Source organism: Narcine bancroftii, chromosome 2 (genome assembly GCF_036971445.1).
Source record: "Narcine bancroftii isolate sNarBan1 chromosome 2, sNarBan1.hap1, whole genome shotgun sequence".
Taxonomy (NCBI): domain Eukaryota; kingdom Metazoa; phylum Chordata; class Chondrichthyes; order Torpediniformes; family Narcinidae; genus Narcine; species Narcine bancroftii.
In genome coordinates this window covers 360,115,854-360,143,573 of record NC_091470.1, presented here as the reverse complement: position 1 = coordinate 360,143,573, position 27,720 = coordinate 360,115,854, and the positions used below count along the sequence as shown (strand labels likewise).

General features: G+C 39.4%; 1 protein-coding gene across 2 annotated transcripts in view; it reads left to right on the top strand.

Annotated features, from left to right (window-relative positions):
* Positions 1–27,720, top strand: part of cep76 (centrosomal protein 76) — a 119,531-nt gene that overhangs the window by 70,414 nt on the left and 21,397 nt on the right. For both annotated transcript variants that reach the window (XM_069922454.1, XM_069922453.1), the window contains 3 exons: positions 4,490–4,678; positions 24,943–25,109; positions 26,128–26,461. In XM_069922454.1, the coding sequence (XP_069778555.1) occupies positions 4,490–4,678; positions 24,943–25,109; positions 26,128–26,461 (690 nt within the window). The remainder of the gene's footprint in view (positions 1–4,489; positions 4,679–24,942; positions 25,110–26,127; positions 26,462–27,720) is intronic.

Sequence of the window (27,720 nt, the reverse complement as noted above, 5' to 3'; positions counted from 1 at the left end):
AAAAAATTGAAGGTTGATGTTGCTTTTTTGCAAGAGACACAATTGACTGAGAAGGATCAGAAATTGAAAAGAGATTGCACAAGTTATAGGTCTTCGTTTAATTCAAAAGCAAGAGGAGAAACTATTTTGATTAATAAAAAGTTATCTTTTAAATTGGAATCAATTATTGAGTCAGTTGGTTGACTTTTGATTGTTAATTGTAAAAATGTTTCTGAGTGTTGGAATTTAATGAATATTTATGCTCCGAATAGATGATGAGAAATTTGTTGGATTCTTTTCTTAATTTAAATCAAGCATATGAAAAAATTATGATAGCTGGTGATTTTAATTGTTGTTTGAATCCACTATTAGATAAATCTCCAAAATCAGTAGTTAGGACAAAAATGGCTAAACAATTGGTGGTGTTAATGAAAGATATGAATTTAATAGATATATGAAGAAAGTTAATTCATAAGGAGAAAGATTTTTCATTTTATTCATTTCAAAATTATTCTTATTCGTGAATAGATTTATTTTTGGTATCAGCACAATTACAAGGCTGGGTATTGAAGGTTGAATATAAGAGTAGGATTTTTGTCTGATCATTCTTTGTTATTAATAACGTGTATTTGTTCAGAGAGAATTGATAATATTTATTTTTGGAGATTTAATTCTTTTTTGATGAAAACGTTGAATTTTGTAATTTTATAAGGGATCATATACAGCTTTTTTTGAAAATAAATATAGATTCAGTTGATAATAAATTTGTTTCATGTGATGCTTTAAAAGCTTGTTTAAGGGGACAAATTATTAGTTATTCTGTTAAAATTAAGAAACAATGTTGCTGAAGTAAATAAATTGGAGAAGGAGATAGATTTTAGAAAAGTATATACAGCGAAATTCGACAAAGATTAAGAAAATATGTTTAGTTAATATGAAGTTACGATATAATTTGTTACAAACTCATAAATTTGAGAATTTAAAGGTCTTTTAAGTTAGGAGAAAGCTCATAAAGTATTAGCTTGGCAGATAAAAATGAAGCAAGCTACTAGAACAATAAATGCTATTAGATATGATTCAATTTACATATCAACCTCAGGAAATTAATGGTGTGTTTCAATTTTATGAAAAATTGTATACTTTTGAAGTAGTGAAAGATGAGGTTAAAATTGATGATTTTTAAAATCTGATTTGCATTTACCCTTTTTGAGTGATAAGGTTATTAAGGATTTGAATGCTTTTTACTGCTAAAGAAGTAATAGATGCACTTTGATCTATGCCTAGTGGGAAGTCTCCAGGAGATGATGGTTTTAATTTTGAATTTTATAAAGAATTTCAGGATTTATTAATTTCTTTATTGATGGATGTATTGAAGCAGGTGACAGGTTCATTCTTTATCTAAAACAATTATTACAGCTTTCCTTAAGAAAGATAGGGACCATTTAAAGCAGGGTCTTATAGACCTATTTCTTTATTAAATGTTGATTATAAAATTGTGGCGAAGGTTCTAGCTAATCGGCTAGCTAAATATTTATCAGATTTACTTCATTTAGACCAGGGGAGGTTTTATTAAAAATCGTTATTCGGCAGATAATATTGTGAAGTTGATTTCTTTAATTAATGTTTCTCGGGAGGAATCTAACCTACCAATGGTTATTTTGTTGAATGCAGAAAAGGCCTTTGATAGAGTAGAGTGGAGTTTTTTTTTAATTTAAAGCTTTGGATAAATTTAAATTTGGCTCCTTTTTATTGGTTGGATTAAGGCTTCATATAGAAGTCCTACTGCTAGAGTCGTGACAAATGGACAGTTATGTTAACTAGATTGACAAGGCAAGGCTGCCCTTTGACACTAGCTCTATTTGCATTAGTTATTGAACCTTTGGCTTAGGTGATTAGACAAGATAGTAATATTAAAGGTATTAAGGTGAAATCTGATGAATTTAAAATTAATTTGTTTGCAGATGATGTTTTGATATATTTAACAGAACCTCAGAATTCTTTGAGGAACATGCATGATAGATTGGAACAGTATGGTAAGATATCGGGTTATAAAATTAATTGGGAGAAGAGTGAGATTATGCCCTTAATTGAAATGGATTATTCTTCATGTAGGCATATTGTGAAATTTAAATGGTCAGATCAGATTAAGTATTTACATGTTAAGATAGATTGTAATTATAGTCATTTATATCAATTAAATTATTTGCCTTTATTGTCTAAAATTAAATATGATTTGAATCGATGGAAAGATTTACTGATTACATTAATAGAATGAGTTAATTGTCTCAAAATGAATATTTTTCCTCAAATTCAGTATTTTTTCCCTTCTATTCCTTGTAAGATTCCTCAAAAAATTTTTTAAAAGATTTAAATGCTTTGGTGAGGACATTTTTATGGAAGGATAAAATGGTACGGGTATCGTTACAGAAGTTATCTTGGAAATATGAATTAGGAGGTTTGCAACTTCCTAATTTTCAAAATTATTATGCATCAGCACAATTGAAATTTATGAATAGGATGTTTGAAGTAGATAAACTTTTGATATGGGCTAATATTGAATTATCTCAAATTAGTGAGAAGAAGATGGATCAGTTTATTTATAGATGGAATCCTAAATTATTGAGTAATTATAATTTACCTGTTTTGAAACAATTAATGGATTTATGGTATTTTTTAAAAAAAATGAAGCCATAGGTACTCAAGGCAAGATTTCAGGTAAAAGCTTTTCATCTTTACACTTAATATTCAACTTTTGAAGTTATGGGATCAAAAGGGTCTTAAATTAGTGCAAGATTGCTATGAAGCAGGATATTTTCATTCTTTTCAAAGAATGAAAGAGAAATATGATTCATCTTCAAATATTTTTACTTATTATCAAATTAAAGCTTTACTGTTGGATAATTTTGGACATTCTTTACGGTTACCTAGATAATCTGAGTTTGAAATTTTACTTACAAGTCCCTTCTTACCACCCTCAGTATCTGAGATGTATGCTTTATTACAGAATAAGATGCTTAAGCTGGATATTCATAAATCTAGATTGAAATGGGAGAAAGATTTAGGTATACGTGTTTCTCAGGATGATTGGATGAACTTGTGTAGGGATAGTATGACTAAAATTATAAATGTAAGGTATCGATTGGTTCATTATAATTTTATTCATCAATTATATTTAACTCAGGAAAAATTCAATAAATATAATTTTATTTCTTTGGATTTATGTTTTAGATGTTATAAGGAGTTAGGTTCCTCTCTACATTCTACTTGGTGATGTAAGACAGTGAAACCCTTTTGGAATAAACTTAAGGAATTTCTAGAAGTTATTTTGAAAGTGAAATTTCTATTAGATCCTGTGGTGTTTTTGTTGGGTAATATTAAGAGGATTATCTTAGAATTTAAAATAAATAGATTTCAAATGTCTTTTTTGAGATCGGCTTTAGCTGTGACCAGAAAATGTTTGGCAATTACTTGGAAAAAATTTGAGTATTCAGAGATGGCCTATGGATTTGAGTTCTTGTATTCCATTGGAAAAGATAACATATAATTTACACGATAATTATCTTTTTTATCATAAAACTTGAAGGGTTAGTGAAGGGGGGTGAGGGTTGTAGGGGATTAATTTTCAAAATAACATGCATTTATGTTGTGTCTTTTCTAAGTTTCATTCATTAATTGTATGTTTAACATGTGTATCATTTAATAAATACAATTTTTTTTTAAAAACCTTGAATAAAATCTGGAATGTGTACTTTAATTACATGTGAATTGTTTGATTACAAATTTAATGTATGGGGGAAATAAAGGAAAAAAATGTCTTTGTCCCAAACATTATGGAGGGCACTAAGCAGCAAATATTACCAGATTATTTAAATGCAAAGAAATTTTGAAACAAACTAATGTATTCCATCTCAGTAAACCCAATCCATCATAGATGAGTCCATATTGAATGAAAGTCTGAATAAGCAGGGCCAAGAAAGGCCCAATCCTTATGCAGAGGGACAAAAAGTTCAGCATGGATGTTTCATGTCAGAGGCCTGTTTTTTGTACAGTATGGCTTGACTTTATCAGCTCTTTTGCCATAGAATCATTAATAGCCAATTTTCTCTCCTACCCACTTCCCACAAAAGGCTGTTGCTGTCCCAAATGCGCAACTTGAGGCTGGATCCTTAATTTGTCTTTATATGACTGGCCTACATTTCCACCTAAGCCTAGAAGAACTGCCTGAGTGGGTGGTGCAAGCACCAAACTATCTAGGCGAGCACTTGAGTTCCAAAGAATTAGGAGGCTGTAAATGGGAATCGTATTGCTGAGTACTTTATGGTTAGCTTGGCCATGATGTGCTAGAGTGCTTGTGCATGGCTGTATTTCTGTATGACCACTAACCATTTTTTAAATGGTGAGTCAAAGATTAATACAGCTTTTTTGAGAACTTCTGATCATAATGTCTATTATTTTGAATTGGAAGTTAGAAGCCCTTAACTGTATTTGTATCCTTCCCTTTCTGCCTCAGGATGAAAATGGTGTAAATCGACCAGTATGTACCTATGTAAGGCCTATGCGAGCCGGTCGACTTCTGGACACACCAAGACAGGCTGCTAGATTTGTCAATGTTCTTGGCTATGAGAAAGCAGCCACGGTTGGAGGTGGATCCAAACAGGAGCAATGGTCCACTCTCTTGAGTTTTCTCTGCAGAGGCAAGGTACGTAACTCATTTTTTATTTTTATTTTCAGATCTAACTTCATTCTTCGCTGATTAAAGATAAATTTGATATTTTTAATTTAATGAATTAGAATTGGAGTTTCTTAATATTTCCTTATACTTATGACAAACGGAAGGCAGTTTTAGCATACACCATTCCCATTCTCCAATAATTTTCCAATTCCCATCAACTCTCCCAGGTTCAACTTGGAAATTAAGTCAAAGAGAACAAGGGGAATGTCTTTGATAGATAGGTAATTATTCAAGATTGAGTGACTATTTTCTCCTTCCACATCCCCATTCCTGCGTGAGAGGTATAAATTGACGAGTATAAAAGACCCTGGGGATCTGATCGTTTTCTGGACACACCAAGACAAACTGTCGTTGAGAACTTCTCAGTCTTCACTCTGTCCAAAACTGTTGGTTCTCTCCTCCCTTCTCTTTTATGTGAGTGGGAAGGGAAGGTTGTGAATCACTGCTCTAGACCCAATTGTTATTGAAATATTTTGCTTGAGAAAAATTGTAATTGACCCTTTTCCTTTGGAGTTATGAAACTGTGCACATAACGAGTCAGTTAGGTACGATTAAAACAGAGGATCTCAAACTTTTTCTTTCCACCCACATACCACCTTAAGCAATCCCTGACTAATGACAGAGCACCTATGGCAGATGGAATACTTAAGGTGGTATATGAGGGGGGGGGGGGGGAGATTAAGAACCACTGGGATAGAGTAAATCTGAGTAGGCTGTTTCCACTGAGGGTAGGTGAGATACAAACAAAAGGACATAGGTTAAGGATGAAAGGGGAAAAGTTTAGGGGGAACATAAGGGGAAATTTCTCACACAGAGAGTTGTGGGTGTGTGGAACGAGCTGCCAGCTGAATGCACGCTCAATTTTGACATTTAAGAAAAGTTTGGGCATATGCATGGATGGGATGGGTACGGAGGGCTTATGGGCTGATGTAGGTCAGTAGGACTCGGCAGAATAATAGATCAGCACAGACTAGAAGGGCAAAAGGGCCTGTTTTCTATGATGTAATGTTCTATGGTTCTAAATATTCTACATCTGATTAGGGAATGTAACAAGATTCTAGATGCAACATGAAGTTCAACAAATTCTAGTATTTTCACCTTCCAAGTTATCTCTCTCTTTCTGCAAAATATGCTGCTATTAGTTGGCCATTTTGAAAGTTTACTCATGGCCTTGAATTGTTTGCTACCATAAAACCATATAACCATTTACAGCACAGAAACAGGCCATTTTGGCCTGTGCCGAACATCTTCTCCCACCTAGTCCCACTGACCCGCATTCGACCCATAACCCTCCACACCTCTCCCGTTCATATACCTATCCAACCTTCCCTTGAATATTAACATCGATCTGTCTTCTACCACCACTGCCGGAAGTTCATTCCAGTCCCCCACCACCCTCTGTGTGAAGAAATTCCCCTTAAACTTTTCCCCTTTTACTCTCAATCCACGCTCTCTTATTTGAATCTCCCCCACTCTCAGTGGAAAAAGCCTATCTACATTAACTCTATCCATCCCCCATAATTTTGAATACATCTATCCAATCACCCCTCAACCTTCTACGCTCCAGGGAATACAGTCATTGGTTTTTGGCTCTTCCCGCCCCCCCCCCACCCCCCGCGACCCCACCCTCCAACGCATCAGATTTGTAATCATCAGGAAATTTAAAAAGGTGACTTTTGGATTTTAGTCCATATCGTTACTGTAAATTGAGTACTCCCAGCCCTACTCCTGTGGAACACTGCTTCCCTCCTGATTGCACAGTGACTTTCATTCTCAGATAAAAATACGACTACCATCCTCATTTCCCCTTTGTCATTCTATTACTACTTGTTTTATTGCCACTTTACTTTTGTCTTGCACTATCATCTATTTTTGTCTCTTAAATATTCCTGTCTCCCGCCCATTTTTTCTCTCTCCACTTTCTCTGCATCCTGGTTATCTCCAAATTCTACCAATTTCCAGAAATAGCCAACCTGAAGCATTGATGCTTCTCTTTTCGGAGGTGTAGCCTGAGGAGCTGAATCCCCGTATTTTATATTTCAGATGTCCAGTATCCACAGTGTTTTACTTTTAAGGTGCTTTCATAAAGTATTTGAAGTCCACCAAATAATCTCTTGGCTCTTGCATCTAACTCCCGTTCTCCATAGAACCTCAAAACGTTACAGCACAGAAACGGCCCTTCCACACTGGGTCAACCTCTAATTCTGTCTAGTCCCACTGACGTGCGCATAGTCCACATCCATCCATACCATTCTCATTCATATTCCTGTCCAATTTTTTTCTTAAATGTTAAAATTAAGCGTCAATTCACCATTTCAGTTGGCAGCTCATTCCATACTCCGACTATCTTGTTAAGAAGTTCCCCCAACATTCCCCTTAAACTTTTCTTCTTTCACCCTTAACCCATGTCCTCTGATTTGTATCTCACCTAAATTGAGTAGAAAAAAGGCCTGCCTACATTTACTCTATATATACCCCTCATAATTTTGTATACCTCTATCAAATCTCCCTACTCCAGGGAATAAAATCCTAACCTGTTTAACCTTTTCCTGTAACTCAGTTCCTGAAGTCCCAGCAATATTCTTATAAATCCTCTCTGCATTCTTTCAATCTTTCTGATATTTTTCCTGCAGTTAAGTGACCAAAACTGCACACAATCCTCCAAATTTGGCCTCACCGATGTCATGTACAACTTTCTCATTGTAATGACTATTTGTCATTGTGATCTATGACTCAAACAAATCTGTACTAAAGTTGAGTACAACTTTATCCTGCTTGGTTGTTTTGAACTATTCAAAACTGTACTAAATCTGTACTAAAGTTGAGTTGTGTTTTCCAGTTTATTAAACGTCAGTTACTACATTATTACAAGCCATTAAAACTTTGTTAGACGGAACTAAAACTATGATAAAATGATCAATGAAAGTTGTCAGAACTCTTCTAATGTCTGCATTTTTGTAAAACAAATAAAATCAAACTGCTCGTTTATCTCAACACACAGAGAAAACTAGCTGAAGCAAAGATGTTACTAGGAGGTAACATGAAATATGTCAACATCTACTGGCTGCTTGCCTCAGAATTTGCTTGCAACTTGCATTTTAACCCTTACAATACCAGCCCCTAATTATTATTTCAACAAAATAATTGCCATTACAAATAAAAACATGAAGCATAGTACATAGGAGTGTGTGTGTGTGTGTGTGTGTGTATATATATATATATATATATATATATATATAGATTAAATTTCAAAAGAAAGAGAAAGTCAATTATCAAAGTTTTCTGCCTCTTGTGAAAGACAGATTTTGGTAATTGGTCTGTTCAGAAAACCAGATTTAATCTTGATCCAAACTTGACATACAAGACCTTTTTTGTCCTGGATGGTATCAAAAATCTTCCCCATCACCCAGGAATTTTGAGGCGCTGAATAGTCAGTGACGATCATGGCATCCCCTGCCGTGAAATTGCATCAGTTCTTAAACCATTTCGGTCGCTCTTGAAAAAAATGGAAGATATTCTTTCACCTGTCTTTTTTTTTAGAACAAATCCAATATAAATTGAAATGGATTCAGCAATGGTTGGATGGGAGGTGTCAGAGAGTACTGGTAGAAAATTGTTTGTCCAATTGGAGGCCAGTGACTAGTGGAGTTCCTCAGGGATCGGTCCTCAGTCCACTATTGTTTGTTATATATATTAACGATCTGGAAGAAGGGGTGGAGAATTGGATAAGCAAGTTTGCGGATGATACAAAGATTGGTGGTGTTGTGGACATTGAGGAAGATTACCGTAGCTTAAAAAGAGATATAGGAAAGCTAGAGGAGTGGGCTGAGAAATGGCTGATGGAATTTAATACGGATAAGTGTGAAGTGTTGCATTTTGGAAAGGCAAATCTAAATAGGTCATATACATTGAATGATAGACAATTGAGGAATGCAGAGCAACAAAGGGATTTAGGAGTTATGGTAAATAGTACCCTCAAAGTTGATACTCAGGTAGATAGAGTGGTGAAGAAGACATTTGGAATGTTGGCCTTCATAAATCGGAGTATTGAATTCAAGAGTTGGGAGGTTATGATGAAATTGTACAAAGCATTGGTGAGGCCAAGTTTGGAATACTGTGTGCAGTTTTGGTCACCAAATTATAGGAAGGATATAAACAAAATAGAGAGAGTGCAGAGAAGGTTCACAAGAATGTTGACAGGATGTCAGGGTTTGAGTTACAAAGAAAGATTGAGCAGCCTGGGGCTTTTTTCTCTGGAGCATAGAAGATTGAGGGGGGATTTGATGGAGGTGTTCAAGATTTTAAAGGGACAGAGAGAGTCATCATGGATAGGCTTTTTCAGTTAAGAGTGGGGGATATTCAAACCAGAGGCCATGGTTTGAGATTGCAGGGGGAAAATTATAAGGGGAACATGAGGGGAAATTTCTTCACGCAAAGGGTGGTTGGGATGTGGAATAAGCTTCCGGCAGAGGTGGTTGAAGTAAGGACGTTATTTACATTTAAGGAAAGACTGGATAATTACATGGAGGGGAGAGGATTGGAGGGGTATGGACCAGGTGCTGGTCAGAGAGACTAGGAGGGTGGGGATTTGTTCCGGCATGGACTAGTTGGGCCAAACTGGCCTGTTCTGTGCTGTATATGGTTATAGGGTTAAGCTAGATCGGCAGGATTGTTAACTGCGTTAGCATATGGCCACTGTTCTGGATATGGACTTTTATCAATTTCAGTGATTCTGTGAGTAAACCTTGTGGTTTTATTGTTGATGTATGTGTGCTATTGTTCCAGAATATGAAATCTGTTAGTTTCATCTGCAACTCACTGTTCAACATTATGTCCATTCTGCTCACCATGGTGGCAGCTATCAACTCCATTTGTGGGATAGTGATTAGTTTCAATGGGGCTTCTCTGGCTTTTCCCATTGCAAATCCCCAGTGTACCTGATCCCTGTTATTCTGCAGTAACAGGTAACTAACAGTTCCTCAACCATCTTCACGTGCTTCAGCAAAATGATGCAATTGAGCAAGTGTTAACAGTTCCAAAATTTGTGTGTTTGAAACTGTCAGTCGTGAAGTCTTCTAGCTTATAAAGATCCTGAATTCAGCTCGTCCATTCTGATATCTCATCATCCCAATCAGTCCTCTCCCTACATAAATCATGCAGGATCTTCTTGCCACTTAGGACAATTGGTGCCTGTAGATCAGCCACTGTATTCATATCCTGTTTATCCGGGTTGCTGTGGTTCCAGGGGATTCTTTCTGCTGGCGCACTCCAGTGGCCAAGTTCTGTTACTTTCCTTCCTCAATGTATATAGTTAATAAGCTAGGTTTGAAGTTTATCCACTTGCTTTCATTTATCGAAACTCACAATCTGGTGTCAGAAGTGGGATGACCTTGACTTTTCAAGGTTAATGTTCTTCGGCCGGGATTTGGTTTTTTTTGAGTGGGGAGGACTAAAGCCAGTCATGACAGCACAGCTAAACAGTGAATATGGCAGATGGATTCCGGATTCCCAAATCACTTGTCTTTGATGGTATCGTTGCCAAAAAACTAGCAGATCTTTGAACAAGAATATGATATTTTTGTTCCGGCGGCACAAGCCATATAACCATATAACCACTTACAGCACAGAACAGGCCAGTTCGGCCCTACTAGTCCATGCCGTAACAAATCCCCACCCTCCTAGTCCCATTGACCAGCACCCGGTCCATACCCCTCCAGTCCTCTCCTATCCATGTAACTATCCAGTCTTTCCTTAAATGTAACCAATGATCCCGCCTCGACCACGTCTGCCGGAAGCTCATTCCACATCCCCACCACCCTCTGCGTAAAGAAATTTCCCCTCACGTTCGCCTTATAATTTTTCCCCTTCAATCTTAAACCATGCCCTCTAGTTTGAATCTCCCCCACTCTTAATTGAAAAAGCCTATCCACGTTTACTCTGTCTGTCCCTTTTAAAATCTTAAACACCTCTATCAAGTCCCCCCTCAATCTTCTACGCTCCAGAGAAAAAAGCCCCAGTCTGCGCAACCTTTCCCTGTCACTCAAACCTTGAAATCCTGTCAACATTCTCGTGAACCTTCTCTGCACTTTCTCTATTTTGTTTATATCTTTCCTATAATTTGGTGACCAAAACTGTACACAGTACTCCAAATTTGGCCACACCAATGCCTTGTACAATTTCATCATAACCTCCCTACTCTTGAATTCAATACTCTGATTTATGAAGGCCAACATTCCAAATGCCTTCTTCACCACACCATCTACCTGAGTATCAGCCTTGAGGGTACTATTTACCACAACTCCTAAATCCCTTTGTTGCTCTGCACATCTCAATAGCCTACCATTTAATGCATATGACCTATGCAAGCCAGCCTGTACTCGAGTATACATTGTCCTCAATCTAGCAGGATCGGAAACCATTGCACATGAACGGTCTTTCCTGTATGCGGGAGAAGTGAGCGATCTCGGTAAGAGAGGACTAATCCTTGTTCCCGCAGAATCCTAAGAGATTCCTGAAATTCCTCGAGAAAATGCATCCCTTAAACTAATGTTACTATTAAAAGACACAAGTTCAACACACAAAATCGGAAAGCTGGTCAGACGATTGACTCATATTGTCAGTGATTTAAGAAACAAAGCAAAAAGCTGCAGTTTAGGAGTTCTCTGCGAGGAGCTTGTTAAAGATAGACTAATAATGACAAATATGAGAATGGTGCTACCGTGAAATAGTGATTTAACATTAGCGAAGGCTATCTCCATCTGTCAAATGTATAAGATGACCAAAGAGCATAACAAAACACTGGCTTCTCCATATCACTCAAGTCACAAATGTTGATGCCGTCCAGGCTGAGTTCATGAGAAAGCAAGTATGAGACAAAAATGAAGAATCAACCAGAAAAATATTGTGACACAGTTTATTGCTAACTGCAACAACAGTGGAGGTGATCATACAGCTAAAGGAGACAAATGTCCAGCTGTGGGTCAACAGGGCCATGCCTGTAACAAATGGAATCATTGATCAAGTCCAAGCAACAGGCCTACGTTAGGTGGAGACCTAGAAGAACTGTTCACCAGAGAAAACCAGACCAAGAAGATAGCAATGCAGATGAGGCATGCTATGTCGATGGTATAACTTTGGAAATGACAGTTGATTCAACTGATGTGCAGATCAAAGAAAATGCTGATGCTTTTGTCTATGTGCAAATTAATGGAACTTTAGTTAAAATTAAAGTTGACACATCCGCCAAGTGTAATGTCTTGGTAAAAAAGGCATTTGAGTGAGTAAAGAGTGAAGAACAAATAAGAGCATGCATTAAATCCACAAGCCTTCTGGGGGTAGCAAATTCCAAACGGTTGGTATGGTTAGGTTTCAGTGCTACCTAGAGGGACAGCTATACCTATTGCCGTTTTTTGTTCATGTGAATGTTCTGCCACTCTAGGGCTGCGTGTATGCATTCAAATGGAGCTGGTCTCATTCAGCAAAGACTTTCACCAGTTAAGTCCCACTAAAGATAATCTGTTACATCAAATTCAAGATGAATACAGCGGCCTTTTTTCTGGTGAGCTTGGAAAGCTGCCTGTAACTTATTCCATGAGACTTGACCCGGAAGTGAGCCCAATTGTTCATCCTGCACATCGCATATATGTGGCTATGAAGGTCAGAGTCAAAGCTGAGCTAGACACAAGCTCCCGTTTTAGTGAAATGGGATTATCACTGTAAGGGATAGTATGGACAGGAGGGACTGAATGGTCAAAGTTAACACTTAACATTTCACCCAAGTCACAGCCCAGCTGTATCTTCCAATACATTGGAAGAACTGAGGGAAGGCTTGTCACAGTCTGTTTCAGAATTCAATACATTTGCAAAGACATTGTGATTTTGCATGAGAGAACCGTTCTGACTGCTGGAGAGAAGCAGCTCTTGTGCCCAGCCATTCTGTGGAATTCAGAGCAAAGCGTGCTCGGTGAATTTGGGCCTTTTCGATGGATTGACCTGTGCCAGGGGGATCTTTTTGGGAAGCGTTAAAGCGACACGCAGCCCTATCATTAGACATCAGTGGCCCATCAAACCACATGCTGTTCGTCCTGAGTACATCAGCATTATACACAGAGGGCATCCTGGTATAGAAGCTACTAAACAGAGAGCAAGAGGCATAGTTTACAGGCCAACAATGACAGATGACATCAACGAGGAGATACAGTTATGCTCTGTCTGTATCAGCGCACAACCACACCAGCAAAAGGAACCACTCCTCCCTCATCCAGTTCCTGATCTGTCTTGGTAGACTGTGGCAACAGGTATGTTTGAATGACATTATCAGCAGTATTTGGTGCTCGAGGACTCGTATTCAAGCTGCTTTGTGACGTTACCTCAGCAACGGTCATTACAAAACTCAAGAGACACTTTTCAGTTAATGGAGCACCATGTGTCCTCATATCAGACAATTTACAAACCAGCGATTTAAGGACTTTACTCATGTCACCAGCAGCCCAGAGTATCCCCAATCTAATGGGTTAGCTGAAAGAGCTGACCACAGGGCCAAGCAGCTCATGGAGAAATCTCACTGAGATAGAACTGATATTTTCCTCAACCTCCTAAATCTCAGAAATGTGCCACGAGACACAACGCTAGGGTCTCCTGCAATGTCAAGGCAAACACGCACTACTCTCCCTGTCTCAAGGAAGCTACTTGAACCTCATATGCACAAGCCACGAGAAGTAAAATCCCAGCTTCTCAATAAGAGACTGTCACAAAAGTTGTGCTATGACAGATCAAGCCAACCACTTCAGCCTTTAATGGAAGGACAGGTTGTCAGGTCTCTGACCTCACAAGATTACAACTGGCCAGGCATAGTAAAGGAGAGTTGCCCAGATTTTGTTCACTCAGAAGTAAAGTTATACAGGAGGAATCGCTGACATATTCTGCCTTTACTAGCCCAGCCCAGTCTGTGACACTGACTATCAGGATCCTGGACCTGGGTCAGAAGACTACAATACTCCCACAAGAGTAGGACCGGAAAGGATGGACACTGAATGGTTTCAGGTAGAGGTGCTAGCATCTGAGCCGCCCTCAAGCATAAGTGAAAATCTGTATAGAACATGCTCAGGTCATTTTAGTGAGCCAAATACAGAGACTGAACGGTGTTTTACAGTATATATATTTGTTTGATTATTGTAATTGATATTCATATTGTTTACATGTAGCAGAGTGTTTTCTTATGTTTCTCACCTAATATGGTTGTTATTTCAGTTACTGAATGTGTCTACTGAATATTGGTCATTCTTTGACACATCCTCGATGTATATAGTTAATAAACTAGGTATGAAGTTAATCCACATGCTTTAATTTATCTAAATTCACAATAGTGCCAATATTCCGAGAGGATAATATATTGAACTAACTGTTGATAGAATACCTCTTCTTGTGAGAGGTTAGTCCTTCAAAATGATTTTGAATTTCAAGACGTCACGCTGAACACACCATTGTATACCTAACACCCTCTCAACAGGAAGGTTGTCATTGTCTAAATCCAAATTTTTCTTTTTTGTTGCCTTTGCTTTCAGGTATGACAGCCAATACCTGGTGACTGTTATTTGTCCTTTGTTGCAGATCACTCTTAACTCAGAGCTATTGCTTCTTTAACTGTAACTGCAGAAGTGAGACAGTCATCCACGTAGAAGTTATTCCTGTTGATGCTTATGGCTTGAGAGCTGAATTGTTCCATATTGTCTTCAGCACACTTCCTAAGGGCAAAATTCCTACAACCTGGTGATGAAGTCACGCCAAATAGATGCCCTATCATTCTGTATTCTACCATGTTCTGACCATAGTCTCCATTAGGCCACCAAAGGAATCATAACATGTCACGGTCTTCATTCGGTACTTTCACCTGATGGAGCATTGCTTCAACGTCTGCAGTAATGACGAGATTCTTTACGGATGGTCAAATCAGGACCCTGTATGAGTTGAGAATTTTGTGGAACCTCTCCACCCCCCTGAAAGTTTGCTCCACAATCAAACACCACACAAAGTATTTCTTCTGTGGATGCAAAACCCCATAGAGTGGTAAATATCATATTTTTTTTGCTATCATCATGTTCCAAGGCATCATCTGGTATTTTCTCTGCAAATCCTTTGGATGTCATAGTTGGTAGGCTGAATGAAAGGAAAAATCTTTCTTAAATCTTCTCTTTAAATTCAGATGGATCATGAGCAATGAATTGGAGCGCTCAGTAATTTACCAATTAGCAAGCTGAGCGACCACGGGGTTAGACGGACCAAATCACCTCCCCAGTTGGTTGAGACAAGATGGCACGGATCTCCCTTCCCTTCTCAGGAGAAGCCTGCATTTGGTGACACGTTGCCCGGATATGTCACCACTTCCTGGTTGTGTGTCACAGTGCACTGACATCATTCTTAGACCCAATGCGCCGCAGACAGGAAGCGGGCCGTCCCCTGAAAGCAGCACGAGAGATTCAAATCAAGTTCAGTTACTGGTTCACCCTTGTGCTGTGTGGATGTGCTTCATTTCAGTAACGCCAGGAGTAGCCACCACAGTGGTGACCCTGATGGTTCCAACATCTTTGGAACCCTTCTTGAACGCAACAAAATGCAGGATGCTGCTACTGCCACAGTCACAACAGCTGCGAGCAATGCTGCGGGTGTGCATTTGCCACCCTTTTGGGATAATTAGCCCAGAAACTGGTTACAGCTGGTCTAGTCACATTTCCAGGTCAGAGGCATTGTCTCAGAGGACACTAACCTCTGGCATGTTGTCAGCGCCTTGGACGCTCCTACCGCAGCCAAAGTAGGCACCTTCATGGAAAATCCTCCGATGGAACATAAGTGCACACAATTCCGGTGTTTCCTCCATGATTCCCTGGAACTCAGCTTGCACGAGCTTCCCATCCGCATCCTGAAAGTGCAAGGCCTGGGTGATAGAAATCCCTCCGAGATCATTCACAAAATGGTTCCTTTAGTGGATGGGCACACAAACTTTTTTGTTCGAGGCCCTGTTCCTCACCCAGCTACCGGTGCATGTTTCCTCAGCAATATTAGACATGGGTTTCAGCACCCCACACCTGGTAGCCAAGAAAGAAGACAGACTTTTCCACATGCAACAGAGCTCGATACATATTCGTCCGATTTCCGCCGCCTCCAGCTCAACCCTATCCCCCCCAACCGCTGGGTGTGACAGCAGTAGTCGCGACCCAATTGCAAAGTAATGCACACTCAGACAAACAGAATGATTACTGTTTCTACCGCCGCAGATAGGTCTGCAACGCATTGCGGTGCATTCCTCCACACTGTACCCAAATGCCAAGTTGAGCTGGCAACAGGAAATGAACAGGCCAGCCACTAATAGTGGCCTACTCTACCTCAGCGACTAGTGGACAAGGAGGGATTTCCTAGTCGACGTGGATGCAAAGATAAGCTTCATCCTGCTGACATACTTCGAGCTCAAGGACAATCCCAAAGGCCTTACCCTACCAGCAGCCATCGGCTCTTTTGTTTCTAGCTTTGGCACCCGTCTGGTCACAATCCATGCCGTGGGAATTGTTTTCCATTGGAAGTGTATGATTGCATCTGTTGGGCAAGCCCTACTCAGAGTCGATTTCCTCTGGGCACATGAGCTCCTGGTAAACATGAACAGATGCTGCTTGGTCATCACTACCATGTTCCAATTATATCCCCTCATGCTATGGCAACGTTCCTTTTTACTGTTGAGCATCCATGCTCTGGACTGCAATTAATATGCCCTTTTACTGGCCAAGTACCTGTCTCTGATGGCGCCCAATTTCCACAACACTAAACCAGCACATGGTGTTGAGCGCCACATCAAGACTACCGGACCACCAGTGTACGCACAGGCATGGTGCCTCCTGCAGGACAAACTCATCCAAGCCAAGACCGAGTTTGCTGCCATAGAGGAATTGAGTTTTGTCCGCCGTTCAAACAGCCCCTGGGTGTCCCTGCAGCACGTGGTCGAGAAGAACTCCGGCAGTTGGTGTCCATGTGGTGACTACAAATGACTCAATGACATCACAGTTTCAGATAAATACCCCATTCCACGCTATAAGACTCCAGGGTTGCTGGATTTTTTTCGAAGGTGGACCTCGTCAAGGGGTACCATCAGATTCCAGTGCATCCTAACAACATCCCAAAAATGGCTATTATTACACCTTTCGGTCTTTTTGAGTTCCTTCGGATGCCTTTTGTACTAAAGAACACAGCCTAGACATTTCATTGTCTCGTGGACATGGTTGGCAGCAACCCCTTGATTTCATCTTTGTCTATCTGGATAACATTCTCATCACCAGCCCTGACACCAGCACACACAGGACGCATTTGAGTCGTCTTTTCAACAGTTTGCAGGAGTTCAGACACACCAGCTAAGTGCCAGTTCAGCCTTGAAACAATTGATTTCCTTGGACACTATATCACCCACGAGGGGACCACACTGCTGCCAGATAAGGTAGATGCCATCCAGCAATTTCCTCAAGCTGAGCACAATCAAAGGCCTAGAAGAATTCATAAGGATGGTGAACTTTTATCATCATTTCCTCCCGGAAGCAGCCACACTCATGCAACCCCTATTTGACCTCATCAAACTCAGCGACAAGGGGCTCCAGTGGACACACGAAACCGTTGAAGCATTCCAGACAACTAAAGCAGTACTAGGGAGGCCACATCCTTGGCTCATCTTGATTCTTCCTTCCCCCAGCCCTTACAACAGACACATCGGACAGGGCAGATGGCGTGGTGCTTGAGCAGTGGGTCGATGAACAGTGGTGCCCCTTGGTCACCTTCAGCAAATATCTCTGGACACCAGAACTCAAATACAGCATGTCCAACTATGAGCTGTTGGCCCTGTACCAATGGGTAAGCCGAAACCTCCACCACCTTCCCAACACTGCTCTCGACCCTACCATGTCCCTGGGAATCTGCAGTCCACCAACTTCATTTTTGTTCACAGAGGACAGCAAGGAGCACCTGCAATTCTCCTAAGAAGGCCTATTCAAGGTGATGCAGTGCGACAGGGTCGTTTTCACCTTGGACATTGGCGGGCAGCAGATCATGCACGCCTCAAGGTAGTGCATTTGGAATCAGGCCAGCCTGTCCCAGATCTCCAGGTCAGACACAGGCTGCCCACCTAAAGACAGTTCTGTGACTTGCTCAAAGGGTGGGAGTGATTCTGGGGGGGGGGGGGTGGGGGTGTAAAGTCACGGTTAGTGGGGCCGAATTGCTGCCCCAGTTGGTTGCAACAAGATAGTACGGGGGCCCCTTCCCTTCTCAGGAGAAGCCCGCATTTGGCAACACGCGTTGCCTGGGAGATGTCACCACTTCCTGGTTGTACGTCGCTGGGCAGACAGTGACTCCACAATGCGCTGATGTCACTTCCTTAGATTAGTGTGCCCCAGACAGGAAGTGGGTTGTTCCCTTAAAGCAGCGCAAGAGATTCAAATAATGTTCAGTTCCTGGTTTACCCTTGTGCTGTGTGGACATGATTCATTTCAATAATGCTGCCGGAAGCAGCTGCTGCAATATCTTGGAATATTAAAGTATAAATGGGACAATTAAGAGACAAAGAGTAATGGCACATATTAAAAATGTAAAGGGAGGCATAGTCATTTTTCAAGAGATGTATATAAAAATTTCTGATAAAGATTAATGTTTAGAAGGAAAGGACAATTTTTTCATTCTTGTTTGGAAGCCAAGATCAGAGGAGTTTCTATTTTAATGAATAAGAATATTCCTTTTGAACTCCATAATAGTACTTCAGGTAAACAAGGGGTGTTTTATTATTCTTACAGGTAAATTATATAATAAAATGATTGTGTTAGCCAATGTTTATGAACCGAACATGGATGAACCTGCTTTTTTGACATTTGTTTTCACCTCTACCTGATTATAATTATTACTCATTGATCTTGGGAGAGGATTTTAACTGTTGTTTAGATGTTGTTTTAGATTGTCCTTATCCCAGATCTCCTACTCTTTCTAAACAGCAACTTTAATTCATTCTTTTCAATCTACAACAGATTATGTTATATTTTATATTTGTATATAGATGTGTTTTAAAGGAGAAAAATTGTGGCAGGGTTTTTAGTGTAGGTCACATACAAACACTTCAAAACAGACCTCATTTAAAATCCAAAGCTCTGCTCAAGCCAGATAGTCCAGGTTCCGAATGCCTTTGCAAAAACTTTGAACGATGCCAATAAGGACTTCACATGTAGGTGTTAATTGGGGATGCTGTAGAGTATGGATTATTATTTTGGAAAGAAACAGATGAATGAACTCAGAAGATTAGGTCTGGAGCCGCAGTCTATTTGAGTGCAGTTTGCTATTCTAAGAGGGTCATGTGATTTTCTCTGAGAGAGAGTTCCGTTCTACAGTTCAGCAGCAGCAGCTGGAACTGGAACAGGACAAGCTGGCAAACTTGTGGAAAACCCCCATTTGGAAGACAGGTTTTGAGTTCTTAGTTCAGCCTGGTCAAAACCCTTGTGGTCCATACAAGATGAGATGGCTGGCTGTATAATGTTTCACTTGAAATAAGGGAAACAGAAAAGGAATTCTGGTGACCTGAAAGAAAGGGATTATCATCTGGAAAACTCTGATGGGGCAAGTTTCTTCGGCAAGACAATGAAGTGTCTGATCTAAAGGAATTGGTTGTGATGTCACAATGGGCAACAAATCTCTCTCTTAAAACTGACAAGAATCTTCTTGAGCGGTAACCATTTACTTTTCAAGTGCCAAAGCCTGGTGAAATTAATAAATGTTAAATTCTGTGCACAGTTTAAGAATTGCCTGCAACTTGGAGGAGTGAGAAGTGAAATTGGACTGTGAATCATGGTGAAACCATGTCTAAGCAAAGCTCATCTTCAGAAATCTATAAGGAATGGGGGAATGTCACTTCCAAATTTTGGATTTTACTATTGGGCGATTAATATACGCAGTTTAATCTTATTATTAAAATTTGATAAATTAGTCAGTTGTTCTTCTAAGAAATCACCTATTGGCAATTTTAGGTTCCGCTTTACCATTTTCAGTTTCTGAATTTAATATTACATGAAGGCTTTAAGGAATGATACAGATTTGGTATTAAAATATTAATTTATTCAAAATAACTTTGCTTGTTTTGAACAACTGTCAGTTATATTTAAGATCTCTAATAGTCATTTTTTAGATATTTGCAAGTTAGGAAATTTGTTCAGTCTAAAGAGAACGCTTTTCCTAGAATCGCAGACTCAAATATTTTTGATATAATTTTTGATCTACAGTTTGTTCACAGTAGATTGATATCACGTATTTATATTGATTTATTTGATTTAAGACTAGCCCTAATGGCCAAGATTAAAAATGATTGGGAGCGTGATCTTAATATATCTTTTTCAGGTGAGGATTGGTGTTCCATTTTTAGTTTGGTCAATGATTCCTCATTTTGTGCAAGCCACTATGGTACACGGAATACATATGTCTAAACTCAAGTTACGCCGTTTCTATGCGGATGTTGATCCATTTTGTGAAAAGTGTTAAATTTTTGAAGCCTCACTGATTCATATGTTTTGGGAATGTCCTAAATTAGGCAGAATATTTTTCATTCTTTATCAATGATTTTTAAGATTAAATTAGATCCATGACCTTTAATTGCCTTGTTTGGTTTTTCAAGTGAAGCGGATAAACTTTTGTCAGCACCTCAAGAGAAAGTTTTAACTTTTAGCACATTGATAGCCAGACGAGCAGTTTTAATGAAATGGAAAGATGAACTCTCACAGATTAATGTACAGTGGCTACATGATGTAATGACATATTTAAGCTTAGAGAAAATTAGGTATAATATTAAAGATAAAAAGTTTCCGTTTGAAAAGGGACTCATTTATAGAATGTTGTCATTATTGGCCGGCTCTAGTGCTGATCCATTGGTCTTCTGAAGGTTGCGACTTGATCCATCTTTGAATTCTTCTTGTAACCTTGATTACAAGTGAGGGGTAAAACAAAAATTAGAAAAGATAAATTCAGTGCAAGTTGTTCGATAATGCTTCTATTATCAGGCATGCATATTTCCCTTTTCTTCAAAGGTAAACCAGTGCCAGCTTGGCAGATTTTGACACCAATTCCAAGAACCACTAGTCTTCCTTTGAAGGTTCTCCCTGGTGCACTCAGGGAAGTCATACTTGAACTGCGGCTCCCACAGCCTATCAAGCTTAACAATCAATATTTTGTTGACACATAGCTGATTGATTTTGAACCTCATTTCTTTCTCCTAATGGGCCATTAATCATCCAATCAAGCATAGTTGTGACCACGTAAGGCCCATCTCCCACATTCCTTATCGTATCTAGTGGTTCCAGAGCTTTTGGTACATCTGAACTAATCAGCGGCTCAATCCCAGAGTTGATTTCACATAAAACAAATGTTTTTCAAATGTGTCCACGATTCAATGTCATTTTGATGTGGGGTGTTTTCTTAATGTGCAGACATAGTCTTCTGAGTGCATATGCCTGGGAGTTCACAAAAATCATTACTATCCAATCCAGCGATCTGTAGGCCTGAAACAATGTTAATTTCAATGTGTTTAACTTAACATAGTTTTCAGTAGAATTTTTCTACTTCTTTCTTGAAGATTAATCTTATTCATCAGCCCCACGGTGCATAGTGACGCAATGCTTCCAGGATTAAGAAATACATAGGAACTCACTATTGAACTACCTTTCTTGACCTTGACCTGCACAGGTATTATGAAAAGTTGGCAGTTGTTCTCTCCGGTCCCAGTAAGACCATTTGTCAATACTGAGGCTTCTGCACTTGTCATTTGTTCCTTTTCTGTTTTCTTCTTTTTCAGGAAGATGTGCATTGAGATGCTTTTAGCTACATATGTCGCAGCTGAGTCCCTTTTGCACTTTTTGCTAACATCTCCTTTACAAGGATAGCCAAAACATACCATTTTCCTTCAAAAAAGCAATTTTCTCACCCTGCATCTTTTCCGTCAGTGCACATGCTTGTCATTACAGAACAAACATTTCGCAACAACCAAATTTTCATTTTCCTTAATTTCTTTATCTTGCCCTGCCAGCGAGGTGGCAAATGTACTTTTTTAAAAATTTTGGTTGTATGATTTGGACCTTTCAATTTCTGATAGCTCAGTGGTTAAAGCCCTGGCCTTGTAAACCAGGGCTCGCGAGTTTGTTTCTTGCTGGATCCTCATTTCTGTAAGGGGTGCTGGGCAAAGTGGTGACTCTCTGTCTTCCTTACAGTAGACAAAGTTAAAGAATTTCATGTATGTTACATTCTTAATGTATTATGTGACAATAATGGAACCTTTACCTTTTTACCTTTTCTGACTGTTTGAGTCCTTTTGATCTTTCCATACACTGGATCTGTGACAATGTCCACTTGCCCTTCAATGAGCTCCACCAAATCCTCAAAAGTAGCTGCCACATGGTTTCTTTTCTGGTATTCAACAACTGAACTTCTCTATAGGGTAATTTATAATGATTTGCTTGTTAGTAGATATGTCAAGCTCTTGTAGATAACTGATCTTCGTCATGACATTGCAACATCCTCTAAGAAAGAGACCGTAAGCTTGTCAATCCTTTATGTCATCTGGTCTTATTGATGACCATGAGAGAGCCTTCTGTACATAAGCTATAGAAATTTTATGCTTGTTGCCAAAATGCTTCTTTAGTAAAAACTTGGCCTTTTGGTTTCCTTCATTGATGGCAACTCTTTACAAGATCTTGTGGTTTTGCACTCATGAACTCTTCCAAATAATTCAGACAATCCTCTGAGTTTTGGCTCTTAGTATCAGTACTGTGTTCATAGTTTTTCATAAACGCTTGGAATTGAAGTGGGTCACTGTCAAAAACTGGAATCTTTCTCTTGGGTAGAGAAGAAAGAGGCTGTAATTGAATTAACAATGCAGCCAATTCATCTTCTCATGCCTGGCTGTAAGATACTTTGTTCACCCAGATTTCTATTACCTGCTGGGAATAGGTGGTATTGTGTTCTGTAAGATGGCATTCGATTCACATCTCTGTCCAATGGGGTCATTATTGGGGTTTGAAATTTGGCACCACCTGGCTAGTTCAGGTCCAAACACATCTCATAAACAGGGCACTGGCTCAGCCTTAGTATTAAGTATTTTCCTTTTTTAATTTTGGTTGAGGGTATGATTTGGAACTTTCAACCAAAATTTTTTAAAAGTACATCTGCCATCTCACTGGCAGTGCAGGATAAAGAAGTTAAAGAAAATGAAAGTTTGCCTATTGTGAAGAAATGTTTATACTGTAATGACAAGCATGCTTCCAAAAAGAAGACACATAGTGAGAAAATTGCTTTTTTTTGAAGGAAAATTAAGAATGTTTTGGCAAAAACTGAAAAAGGGACTCAGCTGCAACATATGTAGTCAAAAGCATCCCAAAATGCTACATATCTTCTTGGAAAAGTAGAAAACAAAAAAGGAACTGTGACAAGAACAAACTGATTTAATTTTGTTATTGTTTTTTACCTTGGCCCTTGCCCACTACATGGACTACATAGCCTTGCAAAGAGAGAAGAAAGAAGATCTTTACAATGTTTGAATTCTCTGTGTTGATTGTATAATAGTATAATTGTTATTTGAGGCATTATGTCTCATTTAGGATTTGGTAATGTAGGGGCAGAAAGGGCGAGAGAGGGGGCATTTACTTAGTTATGCAGCATCCTAGGGTCTGTAGGCCAAACACAGACATGTTTCTTCTTGTGTGCATGTATGAGTGCCAGCTTACTGGGGCCGGTTACAATCATAATATCCCAATTCCTATACTCAACACTTTGATTTATGAAGTAGTCAGCAATTTCTATGCCAGAATTGCTTCATCTTATTTTGTCCCCACAATTTTGTGCGACAGGAATTTGTCTAAAAATTAAATGGGAAATATTGCATTGCAATCTACTTGATTAAATAATATACAAATTCATTAGTATCAAAGATTTCTATGGACTTTTGTCAATTGTAAGGAATCTTCCTCACAATTGACAAAAATTCATAGAAATCTCTGACACTAATGAAGTTATAGCTTCAGCTATCTGGGTGCAATCCTGCTCTTGGCTGCTATCTGGGTGCATTTTGGGGTGAAACACGAAAGTCTGCAGATACGGTATTTGAAGCAAAAACACAATGCTGGAGAAACTCAGCAGGTCAAACAGTGTTCTTTATATAGCAAAGATAAAGATATATGATCAATGTTTTGGGCTTGAGCCCTTCATCAAGGAATGAAAAATGTAGGCAGGAGCCTGAACAAAATGATGGGGAGGAGGGGCAGGGGAAAGAACACAGTCCCAAAAGCAGGAGGTGATAAGGGAGGGAGGTCACACCAGCAAACAGGGGGAGGAGGAGAGGAGAGCTGGAGGAAAGACAGAGGGAAAAGGAAAGGAGAGAGAACAGAGAGTAGGCTAGTGGAAACTGGAGAAGTCGATGTTAATGTCATCTGGTTGGAGAGTGCCCAGATGGAAAATGAGGTGTTGCTCCTCCAATTTACGGGTGGTATCCGTGGGACAATACATGGGGCCATGAGCAGACGTGTCAGCTTGAGAATGGGGCGCAGAATTGAACTGAGCGAAGGTGATCAGTGAAGCCACCTCCCAAGATGTGTCCAGTCTTGCCCATGCAGAGAAGGCCAATTTATGTATTCACCATATTGTGGGAGTTTCTTCTGACTGTTCTAGTTTCCTCTCTTTTCCCAAATAATGCATCATCAAGGATGTAACAATTTTACACTGGGAACAAATATTCTGTTTTTGAATTTAAATTTTAAATTTGGACCTTCGGCATGGTATTTCGGCCCACAAGTCTGTGCTACCTAATTGACCTACACCCCTGATACGTTTCAAACAGTGAGAGGAATCTGGAGGCGCTGGGGAAAATTCACCAGACATGAGGGAGAACTTACAAACAGTTTGGGATTCGAACCCTCGTCCTGATTGTTGGTGCTATAAAGGCATTGCGCTAACCACTACGCCAACTGTGCTGCCCGCTACGCCAACTGTGCTGCCCGATGGTTCTGATTTTCTATTCTATCAATCACTCATGATTTTGTTCATTTATATCAGATTGCAGATGAAATTAGGCAAGAAAGAGGCAAAAGAATAGCACTTTAGTGTATATAATTATTGTTAAACTGATGTGGTGGGGTGAATAGTTTTTCCATTGTTGAGAATCTGTGTAATCAACTGTTGATAACCGACAGGGGGACTGTGAAGATCATGCCACCTTACTGTGCAATTTGCTGTTGGGCTTTGGATTGGATGCCTACGTATGTGTTGGAACAAAAGCCAGGAGAGTGCCCCATACCTGGGTGATGACCTGTGGAACAAATGGAGATGTTGTTTTCTGGGAGAGCTTAACTGGACACAGGTGAAATCAATATGTTTGTAATTTGAGCCACAACCAAATGCTGAGAGTATTAACAGTGTATTTTTATACCCCATTGATCTATGCCCTGATTCTCGGGTGCAATTGTGTGAGAGCACAGAGGGACAGGATCTCTTAACAGTTCCATTCATTGGTTTTCAACCTTGGAAGTATCCTTTGTGTAACTGGACTAAGGTTAGGGTTCATCTGTTTGTTTGGGGGAAAAAAATGTTAACTTGGAGCCAGTTTATCATTTTGTAGAACATAAAAAATAGAAGCAGAAGTAGGCCATTCAGTCCATAGTTACTTGTTTCTCCATTCAGAACTTAAATGCCATTTTTCTCCGCTAACCTATATATTTTCATTCTCCAAAAATTGGTAATTGGCTTCTTAAATAATGTTGAATGGCAGATCCTCCACCGTCCACTCGGGTGAAGATATTTTAGACCTCTTTATTTTGAAATTGTGACTGCAGGTTTGAGATCCTTACATCCATCCTGTCATGACGCATTTCCTACAATGTGCTAATTTTGTACATTCCAAAAACATCACTAATCATTCTTCTATAATCGACTGAGCAGAGCTGGTCCTCGTACAATAAATCAGTCAGGTGAACTTTTGCGACACACTTTCAATCTCAAATATATTTCCCTTTGGTAGATAGATCAGACCTGTTGATGTCAGCAAGACTAGGATAAATTTTTAGACAAGAGGAATTAAGAGTTTTGAAGATTGGCAGGAAATAGACAAAGCCAAGGAATGCGTCCAAGAGCAAACTTTATGGCCTTCCCTTGTTTTTAAATGGCTTTTCTTTTTGTTGCTGTTGGAAGTAACGGGTTAAAGATGCATCAACTTTGTATCAACTGGTGAGGCTCTGGTAGATGTGCAAACTATTTAAATTAAAATGTATATCACTGTTTAATTTGCATAAGTTAATGTTTGATGCATTTATCACAAACATGTTATTGGGAATCCATAATATTCCTGTCTATTTCAAGTTGGTTTTGTTCCTGTTTTGCAGATATGTTCACAGGCCTGTTAATCCTGATGACCCACCACTAGTAGAGCAGCCAAAGCGACCATATCCATATTATTCAGTAGGCTGTCTCTTCAATCACCAGAGCTTTTATGCAAATTGCCAGCCATCTGACACAGTTGAACTGTGCTACTTTGACCTAAGTGATGAATCAAAGTGGAAACCCATGAGTACTGAGGCCATAAAATCCGTGTGCACTCCTGGATCGTCAACTTCCTTGCCGCCATTTCCACCTTTGTGTCCTCCAGTGATTGATGCAGCAGCTGCCAGCAATGAGATTGAACTGGTTTTGAGGGGTTTAATTTCTGAGCACAGGAAGGTAAGGGGAAGAACAGGATTGAGTATTTTGAGATCTGTAAATTGAGAATTCTGCTCTATTCAAACACAAGGTATAATACAAGATATTAAATTACATTCTTTCATGGAAGTATATCTGAGGAGGAAGGGCGTTTTTAATTCAAATTTGCTTGCCTTCAATAGAAGAATACAATGCAAAATTTGCTTCATAAAATTCATTATTCTAAGACAAGGAACAGCCCTGGTCATAGTCTCACCATTTACATGGAACCACAATGGAAAGTTTTTTGCAGCTTGGGATAAGCTACCTTTGTTAGTTAGCTTGTAAAAGACAAGCTAGCCTATCTAGTCTAAAGAGTTGGAATCAGAACAAGAAGGCTAGAGATTGCTGTATACGAAAGCTCGGCCTTGCAGCTCCATTTGGCTTTCCCTTCCCACATTCATAGCGCTTCATTTAGTAAAACTGAACAGTCAAAGTGCATTAGATTTGCCTACAATCTCGCTTTTTTCTTTTGTGTCTTGTCACCAGCTCACATTTTTAATGCTTGTGGACAGTTTCCTCAGTGCATTCAATAGAAAAAAGACCCCAGCATCTGCAGATTTTCTTGTTTAACTCCTCTCTGCACTCATCTTGATCATAAATTCCAAACACTACTGCAGCAAAATGGGATTCACACCCAGTGTTACAGATCTCTCTCTATCTCTATCTCTATATCTCTCTCTCTCTATATATATATCTATATCTCTCTATCTCTATATATCTCTCTATCTTTATTTATTTCTTTATTTTTATAAACCTATATATGACTACGTATTTTTAAAACCTAATGCAAATAAAGCAGAAAAATCCAGAAGGCAAACAGTATAAAGATCTTTATTGTAAGAAGATTTGAGTACAAGGATGAAAATTGGAATTACGTAGGTCCCAGATAAGGCAGCACTTAGATTATTGCATGTAGGTCAGGTCTACCCACAAAGAATATACTTGTGAAAGAAAGTGTGTAACAAAGGATCACTGGACTTTCTTTTCTTTGGCTTGGCTTCGCGGATGAAGATTTATGGAGGGGTAATGTCCACGTCAGCTGCAGGCTCGTTTGTGGCTGACAAGTCCGATGCGGGACAGGCAGACACGGTTGCAGGGGGAAATTAGTTGGTTGGGGTTGGGTGTTGGGTTTTTCCTCCTTTGTCTTTTGTCAGTGAGGTGGGCTCTGCGGTCTTCTTCAAAGGAGGTTGCTGCCCTCCGAACTGTGAGGTGCCAAGATGCACGGTTTGAGGAGATAT